At 55.1% G+C, this 12,423-nt stretch overlaps 3 protein-coding genes across 3 annotated transcripts; 1 reads left to right on the top strand and 2 right to left on the bottom strand.

Annotated features, from left to right (window-relative positions):
* Positions 1-2,171: 2,171 nt before the first annotated feature.
* Positions 2,172-4,942, top strand: J4E85_001834 (uncharacterized protein; the record flags this gene model as incomplete). Its single annotated transcript, XM_051466118.1, has 2 exons — positions 2,172-3,207; positions 3,258-4,942. The coding sequence occupies 2 exons, from the start codon at positions 2,172-2,174 to the stop codon at positions 4,940-4,942; spliced, it is 2,721 nt and encodes a 906-aa protein (XP_051330675.1).
* A 562-nt stretch (positions 4,943-5,504) lies between these two features.
* J4E85_001833 (uncharacterized protein) lies at positions 5,505-6,594 on the bottom strand (the record flags this gene model as incomplete). Its single annotated transcript, XM_051466117.1, has 3 exons — positions 5,505-5,882; positions 5,940-6,389; positions 6,439-6,594. The coding sequence occupies 3 exons, from the start codon at positions 6,592-6,594 to the stop codon at positions 5,505-5,507; spliced, it is 984 nt and encodes a 327-aa protein (XP_051330674.1).
* Positions 6,595-8,619: 2,025 nt separating this feature from the next.
* On the bottom strand, positions 8,620-10,003 carry J4E85_001832 (uncharacterized protein; the record flags this gene model as incomplete). The annotated part of the gene is made up of 2 exons (XM_051466116.1): positions 8,620-9,059; positions 9,112-10,003. 2 exons carry the CDS (start codon positions 10,001-10,003, stop codon positions 8,620-8,622), a joined length of 1,332 nt encoding a protein of 443 aa, XP_051330673.1.
* Between the last annotated feature and the right edge of the window lie 2,420 nt (positions 10,004-12,423).

The raw sequence follows: 12,423 nt of genomic DNA, 5'->3' as shown, positions 1-12,423 counted from the left end.
ACAAACCCAGGCTATTTTCTGATCCTACTCCGTGCACACCTGCCTCGGTCGGACGCTCTCACGGCGCTGGACAGCCTTCAAGTGGGCCGATCCTCACATCCAGCTCATTGTCAGCAAATTTGCTCCGACTTTTCTTTCAAGAAGCGGACCTGGTGAGGAGAAAGATTGTCGGTATGACAAAATGTCAAGCGCTTTCCGCAGCAACGCTGCGCCGAGGCCCGCAGAACTGTAACCCGGTGCTGCGTGCATCTCGTCATGGAGGCATGCTAATCTGGAGCTTCATCGCTTAAAGGCGTTACCCGGACACCGCATGCACTTGTCAAAAGATCTGTGCATGCTTGCACGACGGCGACGAGCAAACTTTTCAACGTCTCTGGATGTGGCTGCGGGACCACACTGCATGTTTCAATACTCAACATCCGCTCTTCTGCATCAAGCACCGTGAGCAGTAACGGATCCAGCGGTTGCAACCAGTCTTTTTGCCCGGCGTCACTGACTTGCGTTCCACGGACGATGAGGCCCGCCGCAATAACGACATACCCCGCCGGACGGTCCAAGCTCTCGCCTTGAAATTTCCAAGGTTCGACTTCTGCTTCATCGCGAGATCATCCCGATATTTGCTTCTGAGCGCGTCTTAGGTCTTGCAAAGCCCCTTGGGCGTTCACGCGTCACACGTTTAACGCGTACCGCGTGCGCGCCGCCTTCCACATTGTCATGGACCATGAAACCCTGGGAAAGACTAGACCTGAAGGTCGTCTTGACTCAGCCCAGTACCTGGGTCTAGGCGGAGTTGCCATCTCAAGTCAGCCCCTGGAGATCCTTATGTTACTATTATTGCGCAACGGATCTGAACAAGTCAAGCCATGTATCAAAGCTTCGCCAATAACTCAACCAAAAAGAAAAGTCAACGTCGTTGCGGCGCAACAATGCAGCCTCCGCCCGTACGAAGGGATGCATTTTCCCGATGAGCGTTAACGTGCCAACGCTTCTGCAAACGGTTTTTCGTGACGTGAGCATGAAGACATTGAGTTTGGTCCGCACATGGCCCGGCAAAGCTAGTTTTGACTCGCGCAATATTGCCGGAGCAATCTCCAACATACGACTTGTCAGAAGACTTGAGGCGGTTTTGGACCACCGGAACATTAGACCAACGTTCCGTCAGCAGGCCACCTGCAACACCCGCGTCTTGAAGATGAATTTACAATATTTTGGTCTGTCGCAAGGTTGCACCGCACCGTATAGACTTGGAATACATCACGTTGAAAGTCCGACATTTGCTTGTTGTAGGTCCTTCACCCCGCGTAATCGAAAAAGCTCGACCTATGGCAGTTGCATCCAACACATATTGCCTGCCTTCAACGTATGCTCTGTGTCTGTTTCTCAAAACATGTCTGCGAGGCGTGCCGTGTAGGTAACTTAAGGCAGGTCTTACTGACTGCAGTTACCATACGTAGAATGAGCTCCTTCACGGCATGGTGCTACGACAAGTGTTCGTGTTCAACATAATTCTATCTCCCGCGTATTGTCCATTCATCACTGCATTGTAGTCATCCACTCTGTGATACCAGCGGCGAAGGCTCGTAGCAATATGTGTTATGCTCCGTCACCGAGCGGTAGTGGCCTCTGGACCTAGCAGCCCCTGGAGGTACAGCCGGCCTGGTTTGTGGTTCGCAACCGCACGCAAGGTAGCGAGACCTATATATCCCCCGGTGTCTCCAGTCACCGCCTCATTGTATGAAATGCATCCTTGCAGGCAGGAGGATTCGGTTCTGGCGTTGGACAAGGGCGGCTCGGAGCGTGTGGTACGAGGGCGCCCGGCGTCGGACTCGGCAGGGTTGTAGGGATCTAATCGTGATCAATCATGTCTGAGTACGTATGTGAACGACCAAACACTTTCTGTGAAAAACGTTGAGCCAACTGAAGCCGTTCGAGTTGAAAGCATCGTGAGGCAGGTGCGGAGTTGATGCGGAGGTCGTCGGCGTTGAGGAGGAATGTTTCTCCGTGCTCTGGACCCACCGAAAAGTCAAAGTCGGCTCGCCAAGAGTTCGAGAGAAGTTCGCGACTGAGCTCTTCCGTCACAATGAGTGTAGTATCGTAATGCCAGCGCTCCTCCATAGACGTACGCGCAGCTTCACACATCCCAAGGCTTGATCAAGCCCCCAAAATTCACCATGGATATCCATCGATCTCGCTTCGTGCCCTACCCGCCATCTGCGATCAACGCGCTCGCCTTCTCGCACCCGGAAGCCGAACATGGACAGCAGGATCCTGCTTCTCTGAGACTGGCGATTGGACGCGCAAACGGAAACATCGAGATATGGAACCCTGCAAGAGGCTCCTGGCTCCAAGAGAAGGTCTTCTATGGCGGCAAAGACAGGAGTGTTGAAGGGCTGGCATGGACCCAGGAGCCAGATACGCGCGATGCGCATGGCAAGGTGGTGCCTGGTCGCCTGCGACTCTTCAGCATCGGGTACTCAAGCAGCGTCACAGAGTGGGATCTCACTACAGGCCTTCCGGCGCGCCATTCAGACGGTAACCACAGCGAGGTCTGGTGTTTTGCTGCACAGCCAAGGAAGAGCGCGGCCAAGGGCGCTTCGAACGAGCAGAGCGGCTCGTGCCAGAAACTTGTTGCAGGCTGCGCTGACGGCACGATTGTTCTTCTATCTACCGACGACAACGATCTCACCTTCGAGCGCTTCGTCTCCCGCGCTACGAATAAGAAAGCGCGTGCCCTGAGCATCACATACAAGGACCAGCATACAGTACTGGCTGGTTTCGCCGACAGTATGATCCGGGTCTTCGACACAAGGAGTGGAAACGTGATTCGGAACATCTCTCTGGGAAGTGGCCCCCATGGTGGACCTAAGGAAATCCTCGTATGGAAGGTCAAATGTCTGTCAAATGGCGACTTCGTTTCGGGAGACTCTACTGGTGATATCCGAATCTACAGCGGCAAGAACTACAGTCAAACGCAGAGGATATCCGGACACGAGGCGGACGTGCTCGATCTCGCCGTGACCCGCGACGGAACCAGCATCTTCAGTGCGGGCATGGATCGCCGCACCTGTTTCTACACAAGCAAAAAGGGTCAGGCTCAAGGACAGAGCGGAAAATGGCGAAAGGTGTCACACCAGAGGCACCACGAGCACGACATCAAAGCTATGACAACTTACGAGGGTAACAAGCTGAGCGTGGTAGTCACAGGAGGTATGAAAACTCGCTCATTCTGCTCAGCCCACGACTAACATACATACCAGGTATCGACACCCAGCCCATCGTCGTTCCAATCCGCACATTTGGCAAGGAGCTTAGTCGAGGTCTCCCAGCATTGCCTCCTACGCCCCCCTTAACGAGCGCCCCGGATGCAAGATTACTAGTCAGCTGGTGGAGCACCGAAGTACGGATATGGCGCGTCAAGCCTCAAGACGATGGTACGGAGAAGCCCAAGGTGGTTGCACGCCTTGCTCTGCAGGGTGAGGAGAACATCATATCCGTGTCTATCTCCAGAGATGGTGGACTTCTCGCCGTGGCAACAGCCAGCACGGTAAAGCTGTTCCACCTATTGCAGCACGCAGGAGCCGTGCGTGTACGTAGGCTAGAGATGCCTTCTATCTCTGGCGCAAAGACTCTCAAGTTGTCATCCAATGGCAAATGGCTCGCGGCGGTCATGGCGACCGACGAGATCCAGCTGGTCCGAATTGTGCGAACAGACGATCCGGCAGATGCACCTCGCGCGCTTGAGAAAGTACAGCCCTTCTACCGACTTGAGCGCGACATGTCTACACAGAGTCCTCTCAGTGGGCCCTCGGGCGCTTACGAACGATCCATTGCACATGCCGACTTCTCCAAGGACGGCAATGTCTTCGCTGTTGTTGACTTGGCTGGTTACGTCGATACATGGGTGGTGGAAGGGAATGAGGACACAACTGCACCAGAGATTGACATCGACGACACTACACCTGCTGCCAACGACGATGATGACTCCGATGACGAGGAAGAATCACGGGAACAAATAACCTACTTGGGTCAGCATTGGATACGGAACCCATCTGGTCATTTGCTTCCCCGACTCGATTCAACGCCTGTCTTGCTCTCCTTCCAGCCCAGCTCCGACGCCTCCAACCGACCAGAGCCTAATGGCAACCCCGCGGTACACCCAACAAGACACAACCCTCATCCCCACTCGCACGAGCTGCCTACCGCGGACTACCGACTTCTTCTGGTCTCTGCCGAGCACCAGCTCTACCTCTTTGACGTAATGTCCGGCCGCCTATCAGACTGGTCAAGACGAAACCCACCCTCCAGCTATCCCCACGAGTACAAACAAGTCGACCTCCCCGCAAAGGGCTGCATCTGGGACGTGACAGAATCCCAACAACGGATATGGCTGTACGGCGAGAAATGGCTGTTCATGTTCGACCTGACCAAAGACTTCACAATCTCAGATACCGACCACGCAGGCAAGAAGCGGAAACGCGACGCTCTCAAGAACAACAGCGGTGCTGGTGACGCCGTTCCTCAGAAGGAAGCACCCGTCACCAAGATGCGCAAGTTCCAGAGCGACGACGCAGACAAAGCTGGAAGACAGAAGTGGATGGACGTCAATGCTATACGCCGCAAGCCCGATGCCGAAGACGACGACGATGTGGAGAATACCAGCCAACCCCTCACCATCTTACGGAGAGCAAACACACAAGAAGGGGCTGAGCAAGCAAACGGCGAAACAGGAGAGGAGCTGATTAACGGCGGAGGAGAAGTCGGAGCAGTCGAGCAAAGTAAGCGGAACGAGCCTTGGTGGCACACATTCAAGTACCGCCCTATACTCGGCATCGTCCCCATTAGCGGTGACGATAGTTTCCACGCGCCCGAGGTGGTGCTTGTGGAACGGCCGAGTTGGGATCTGGATCTCCCACCGCGCTTTGTGGGTACGCATGAGCAGTAAGGGACGTATGTGTTGGGATGGTTGGTGGATTTACAGGAGGGGTAGATGTATAAAGAGATACCTAATCTGATGCGATGAATTGGCCATGTTGTTTTTGTCATTTTCACTTCTCTGTGCTCGCTTAGCTGTGTTCTTGATCACGGTGGTGCTCTGTTCCTATGAATGGCAACGTAGTTATGCCAACATACAAATGTCCACATTCAGTGCATTGTCTTACCGAAAGATGTAAAGGTCACAGGGAAGGCAGGCAGCAAGGGTACAGTTCAAGAAACGACTCCCCTTGACATGACCGACCACTACACCTTACAAAGGAATATGACAACGAGAACGTTTGACTTAATATCGATGTAAATGGTATTTATGCTATCCATTCCAATATATCGAAGCTACCCAAACCCAAAAGCCACATCGGGCCAAATCACGATAATGCTATAGTAAACGCCATGGGGTATACAAGTAACCCAGAAAGATTCCCACAAAATGGTCGTACATGTCGTCAAAGCCCCAGCGTCCTCACTCCTACAACAATCCCTCAACCTACTAATTCAACGCTTCCCACCACTTAAACGCGCGATCTAAACGGCTCATAAGCGGTAGGCTGACCCGTAGGCGGCGTCTGCTTCTGGCTGCTAGGCCACTGCTGCATCTGGTGACCCTGCTGGCCAAACGCCGGCGACGCAACCCTCTCGTAGGTGTATGGGGTCTTCTCCACCACCATCTTCTTGTGGCTGCTTTTTCCGCTGCAGCAGCACACGCTGATGAGCCAGAAGAAACCGGAGCCGATGGAGAAGGCGACTGCAAGCCAGAGGACGGAGAGCATCTGGCTGCCCATGGAAGCCTTGATGTTGTAGGGATCGAGGACCGTCTTGAAGACGCCGGTTATGGTGCCGTAGATGGCTGTTGCGGTTCCGGCGGCGGCGATGGCGAAGAGGGTTTGTGCCTGAGGAGGGTGTTAGTATGGAGATTATGTGGGGAGTTGGGGTTGGGGGAGACGTACGGTAGACACGACAGTAGTAACAAGGCTGCCCCATCTCGAGAAGATGGCAAAGAAACCAATGACAAACTCGACAGCCGTGAGCACAATCGTGATGACAAAAGCCCAGTTCATCCAGCCAGCAGCCTTCTTGTATGCGTTCATGCCGCTGTCGTATTTATCGCCGAGCACCTCTTGGATGTTGGTGCCGTTCATCCCCCAGATAGCGAGGGGATCGAAGTGGAACTGGAACTTGCGCGCGGAGCAGTATGTGATAGTTTCCTTGCCGGATTCCGCATCCTTCTCGCCCTCGCAGTAGGAGAAGAGGCCGACCTGGTAGAAGTCCTTGAGTTCCTTGGCGTCCATCTTGCCGCGGAGGGCATCGAGGAATTTCTCTGCGGCGTCGGGTGTGATGCCGTCGGGTATCTTGTCCAAAAAGTTCTCGGGGTTCTCGACCAGTTTGCTTGTGTCTGCCTATCGTGGTGTTAGTTGTGTGGGTTCGCAAGGCTGGGAGAAGACGTACCTTGAAGAAGTAGAGATCGCGCCCCAAGGCTGTTGCTGGGGCGTTGTTGCCAGACCATGGCGTTTGCCCTAGCATGACGATGATGAAGCATATTAAAGATGCGAGGGTAAGGCACATAGGCGTGAGGATACACGCGAAGCGCCCGACTTTGCCCATGTTTGCGGTTGCGGTTGTTGTGTTGTTGTTGGCTTGGTGTTTAGTGGTAACCGAGTAAGGCTGACTGATGTCACCCAAGAAACAGAGTCAAGAGGCTGGCAGTAGCGATCGTGAATCCGCGGTTGTGGTGGAGTCACCCGTGGAAGTGATTATGGTGGACAAGGCTAAACGTCAAACGACAGAACGATGAGTGCGACAATCCAGTGGGCCGCCACAAGCTTTTGTACAAACTACCTCAAACGCGGAGCTGAAATGCGCAAGGCAAAGTGCCCAGGCGAAGGGGGCTGAGCGGGCGCACAGCTTGGGGTCATAGGGTCTGTGCGCGGCGGGGCCAACAGTGGCTGATCCTGGGTTAGTCTTCACCAGCCTCAGTGGGCTTGCGACTGAAGTGGGTTGTGATGGCCAAGAGTGCTGACACAACTTTGCTGCGGAGGATAGTGCGTGTGCTGTTGGCATTCGCAAAGCACTGCCGGCGAGAGTGCGTGTTGTCAGGCCTGAGTACGGTGCTATATCGGTGCCGAGAGCCATGAAGGTGTCTTGTGAGCAGATGAAGCTTGAACAGATGGCAATGTACCTCAATCACTGCGGATGCACAGCTGCGACTCTAAAGTTGCATTCTTGATTATCCAACACCCCAAACATACACTCGATTATTAAGGACAAAACCTGATATAGTCGTTTCAGCCCTCCCCGCTACCGTCAGCTCGGCCAAACGCTACCCGACAAGACAGCAGTCGGAAGAACGACGGCAGTACCTCGCACAATTACCAACCACCAGTGCCTTGGGTCCACGCCTAAACTGACCGAAGTCGACAAAACTTTGCAGAGGCACAGCGACAGAGCCTCAACACTCCTCGTCACTGAACTTCGAGAATCACTTGGCGTAGGGCCTGACGGTCATCACACACTTGGATTCCATCGTTATTTTTAGACATTTTCTCTGCACCGCATCGCCCGCTAACCTCCTTGGGAAAGAGCTGGAGAAACGAACGGCCCGCCTGTCACGATGCTGATCGTGCATGATTCGTGCCGTCGCTCGTTCTCGCTGGAGTGCGATGTTCGAGAGAATGGTTGCCATGAGACATGACGTTTGCTTTCTTGCATCATGGTTTCTTCTTCCGTTTGACGTGTGTGGAAGGCATGTTTCAATGTTGAAGGGTGGACCCTGGAGATCACTTGCCATGTTCCTGACCCAGCCTGCGTACTCTTAACGCGCGTCCCCGCAAATCTTTCACATACCGACTTTGATCAGCTTCCGCCCTAGTCGCGCACAATGTCACAATCACGCAAGCTGTTGAGATGAAGTGTTCATGTGGTTTGCAGAAACATGGCCAATCTGGCTCTGATTTTCTATCTTGCATCCACCGCCCTAAGGCTGCAGTAAGCTCTGCATCTTGGGCGGGACGCGCGTCGACCCCTCGTACACCGTACACATCAGCTCTCTGCCACGGATCCCCACCGCGCCCGTGTACAGCACCTCCAATTCTCAAAACTGTGCAGTGCGACGAATACCTAAACGTGAAGCTCATACGTCGTGCGTACAAGTGCCAAAATGCTCGTAAACATACAGAAAAGACATAGGAAATATCGCAAGTCGTAATCCAAAATGGCAAAATGGTATAAACAGTGCCGCAAAACCCCGCGTGCACACGGAAAGATGAAGTGAAGAATGCAGTGAAGCAGTGAAATCGGTCGCCAAAGTGATACGGGAACAATAGAAAAGCCTCTGCCGAGGTGGGTGCAGACATTAAAAGATATCGCATGTCTCTTGCGTGCTGCTCCTGAAACGCCGGCGCAAATGAATCGAAATGACCAAGAATCAAAGACTCGATGTTATACAAGCGGGAGTGTCGTCCGCGTAACGAATGTTGCGGGGGTATGTCGGAAGGGTATCTCGTCGTCTATCGGGCTCTACATGCTCGAGGGCTAGGTGCAGCGCACCCTGCTGACTCGGCTTACGTTGTAGGCATGGCGCGATGGAAAGATGCCGGGAGTGGTGAACGGAAGGTGGGGTGACGGATGCGTTCAGCGCGGGTGCTGGTTTCGAGGGTCTTGCTGGTTCTGTTGACCCTGTCCACCCTCGCCGCGCGCTCGTATCCATTGGGCGTTGCCGCTCATGCGGCCCTCCAATGCCTTCTGGGCATCGGGGTCTAGGCGGCGGGTGACTTGAGCGTTGATGATGTCTTCTGGCTTGAGTTTGCTGACAGCGTGTGCAATGGATGAGATGACGCTCTGGCGGAGCTCCTTGGCTTCGCGGATGTCTTCACCCTGCAGACGGAATTTGTCCTGCTTGGACATGTTGGCGCGTCGTGTTGCTCGGATCTCGTCCATGATGTGGAGGAGGACGGCCTCTGGTGCGCGGTTGCGCTCAGCAGCGTGCTTAGCGTCGCGGACGTACCGACGGGTGACGTCCATGGCACCATCGGCTGAGAAGGCGATGCAGTAGGAGAGCTTCTTGCCCCAGCCTAAGAAGATAGTTAGCAGATGAAAAGTGTGGGCGTTGAAGAAGCAACGTACCATCAGTGTATAATCGGGGCTTGTCCCATGCCTCTTCGCAGGCGTCTACGTGTACCCATCGCTTGCGGTGTACAGAGTAGACTTCGGTCCAGACGTGGTCCTCTGCGTTCCAGACCCAGCGTACTCTTGAGCCGACAGCGCGGCAGAGCATGCTGAAGCAGTTAGCCCACTCGCCACATCGGCCTTTGCGTGTTTGCAGCAGAACGAATGCGTCGTTGTATCGTGGGAAGCGCTCGTAGTTTTTGCAGGCCTCGTGGGAGCATTGGTAAGCCTCTACCTGGTTGGCGCCACGGGCTTGCTCGTCGGGTAGTGGTGGAGTGATGCCAACGGCAACGGTTGGTGAGTAGCATCGCGAGCACGGCGGGTTGTTGACCCACGAGAAGAAGGATCGCTTGAACCATCGAAGGAGTGCGCGGACAACGCAATCTTGGTAGCCCCAGGCGGCCTTCTTGCCGGCAGACATGCTCTCAGCTTCGGCCTGCAATATTTGGCTCTCTTCCTCGGCCTCGTTGTAGATCTGCTCCAGTGGGATGACGCGAAGAGCCTCGTCGAGGAGTCCAGGGTTCTCCCATCGAACGGGCATGTTGGAGAGCGAGTGCAGCATGTTCTTGAAGCGGAGGGAGCGCGCATCGCGAGGCGCCTCAGGGACGAGGGGGATGTTTCTGATGGAAGCGTACGTCGGCGGGGCAGACTGCGACGGCGGCGGCTGTGGAGTGCCAAAGTCCCTCGGTGCGGGTGATGAGGAGCGCGATTGAGATGAGCGTGATGTGAGTTCGTTCATGCGCTTGGTGCTGAGGACCTGACGAAACTGCTCCGTCATGTCGGCGGCCAGCCGGTCCGTGTCGACGTGCTGGGGCTGGTGAGCGCGGTGGGCGCTGTTGTTGTATTCCATCGTGGGCGGGTGCGAGCTGCAGTCGCAGTGTCGTTGTGCGCGGTGATGGCGGGTCAGGAAGGTCGTGGGCGGGTGACGGGTGTCGTGGGTGTATAGCGTGGTCGAGCGGCTGCGGATTGGCAGTGCACAGCCCGATGATGCGGCGGCGCAGCAACGAGACAGCCACAGGCAGATATTCTGGGAATTCTGCGGTTCGTGGGCGCGAAGAGAGCTGGCAGTCTCTTTCTCTCGTGCAGGCGGCTCGACAGCGCTGGGAGACGGGTGTGGGCGTCGATAGGTGGTGGAGTCGTGGGTTGGACAGGTGCGGACGAGGGTAATTGATTGAGGGATGGGGCAAGACGACGACGACTCGCGCTTACCGCTTTGGGCCGTGTTGACGCGGCCCTGTCGCGGCTTCCTCATGTCTAGAACCACAACACCCACCACCCGCACGCAGGCCCTGCGACCACGCAACCACCGTCAGATCAGCGTAGCATTGCTCCCGCCGGCCTGCCCAGGGTATCCTCCGCCCTATCTAACGTTCTGTTGCGCATGCCGCGTATCTACAACACATATCTCTATCCTCCATTGCTTCTCACGTGCATCCACTTGTTCCACGCAGGGGCAGACGCTTCGCTAAGCGTGGCAGCGACGCACTACAGTTGCGCAATCTTTGGTGAACCACTTTACCCTCTAGAATCGCCGCTCTTGGCATCAGCGTCGCAATCACCACCCGTCGACTGCTTCTCCAGCTCCGACGCTCTGGTGGCTCGCGCCAAGCAGGCCCTGCCCGGTCTCGAAGCTACTCAAGCTTTGCTGGTTGTATTGCTCGTCGAGCTTCAACTGCACTACACCAGCTTGCGATGGAGCTGCTCACTGAATTTGCCCTCACGTCGCCATGACGCGCCCTGTCCACATTACGTTATCGCTTGCTGTGGGCTCCAGCGCTGCCTCAGGCCCGCCCGTGACAAGACCTGCGTTGGCGCGACACGTCTCCCATATACAATGGGTACGCATTCATCTCGCAAGCTTTCTCAACTGCACGCGAACGCGACGACTCCATCTTCAATCTCCCCTGTCCCTCGTTGCTTCCTCTTGGGGTTACCTTTGCGGCGCGCCCTAGTGGACTGGTGGGGACGTTGATCTTCGCTAGCCACGCGTCCGTCTACACGACGACTCCACCCGAACACTGACCACGACCGTTGGACATGAATTTCTGCACCAATTCGCGGAGAATTGCCAGCAGCGCCTCGACCACTTCTACTAGCATCTTGAACTTTTCCATCCTTTTTCAAAATCCCCGTGTGCTGGTCACATGGTTCGCCTTCTACAGCACCCTGTGAGGCGCATGCGCGGCACGGGGCTTCTCGGTGGCGTATCTTTCGGGATCGACTGCAAGTCATAACCCGATTACGACGTGTGCGACAGAGCATTGCCTGCCTCATCATTGGATTCCGTACGTGCATAGGATCTTCCAGAACTAACTGTTCCACATCTTCGCAATCCTACTCATGCGCAGGGCTGAGCAGTTGCACTCTGCAGTCATACAGCGTTCGTCTTGGCTCGTGCACACGCAAGAGAAGCCTACCAGAACATCTCGTACTCATTTACACTGGCATGCAACTGTAGTGCAGGTACTCAAGTCTACGCGGCTGGGTTCGGGGGAACCTGAGGCACCATTTAGTCATCCTGGACACCCACAATATCTGTATGTACTGTGGAAAGCTGATAACAACTCGACCCACAGCTGCTTTTTCGTTCCATGGCTTTCTAGCCACCTGTCACCGCTTCTTCCTCATCTACTCCGAGCTTGTCCGTTGATCCAACGTACGGAAGTTTCTTCATCCTCACCTCCACATCACGACATCTCTGCCTTTACCGCGGCCTATCATGAGTAAGAGAAACGTCACAACAGACAAATGATCCACGATCTCCCTCGAGGATCTTCCGCTGGTATACTCATCAACGTCAAACTGTCGATGAATGATGAGTCACTGGGTTGCGACGGTTGAAGAACAGCCGCAGCACGACCGGGGAAGGTGACGTGGACCGTGGTTTAGATACACACCCCACGTAGCACCGAGTACGTACCACGGAGATTGGTAAGGGCACGTGTACCGTGAGCATACGCCCTGCATGCGACGGTCGTGCGGAAGCCCGTACTGTACGCGTACGCGGTCAGGCGTCAATGGTGAGTTGAGACCGGTCACTACGTACAAGTCTACTCTTGGATTGCCACACGTTGCATGCGGAGCCGCATCACGTCTATGATCCCAGGACGAGCCATGAACTCAACAAAAGAGCGCAGGCATGCAGGAAAGAGCGTAAATCGGCATGAGACATGGCTCCTTGTCGCTGATCACGGACAGTGCAATGGGTGGGACCGAGTTTCAGCGTTGGATTACGCAAGCATGAAGCAACCTTCATTTAGCCAAGAGGTA

The sequence above is a fragment of the Alternaria conjuncta genome (genome assembly GCF_024043145.1).
Source record: "Alternaria conjuncta strain BMP 0040 chromosome Unknown scaffold_2, whole genome shotgun sequence".
In the NCBI taxonomy this organism is placed as follows: Eukaryota; Fungi; Ascomycota; class Dothideomycetes; order Pleosporales; family Pleosporaceae; genus Alternaria; species Alternaria conjuncta.
The sequence above is the reverse complement of the archived record's forward strand: the minus strand, read 5'-3'. Positions and strand labels throughout refer to the sequence as shown.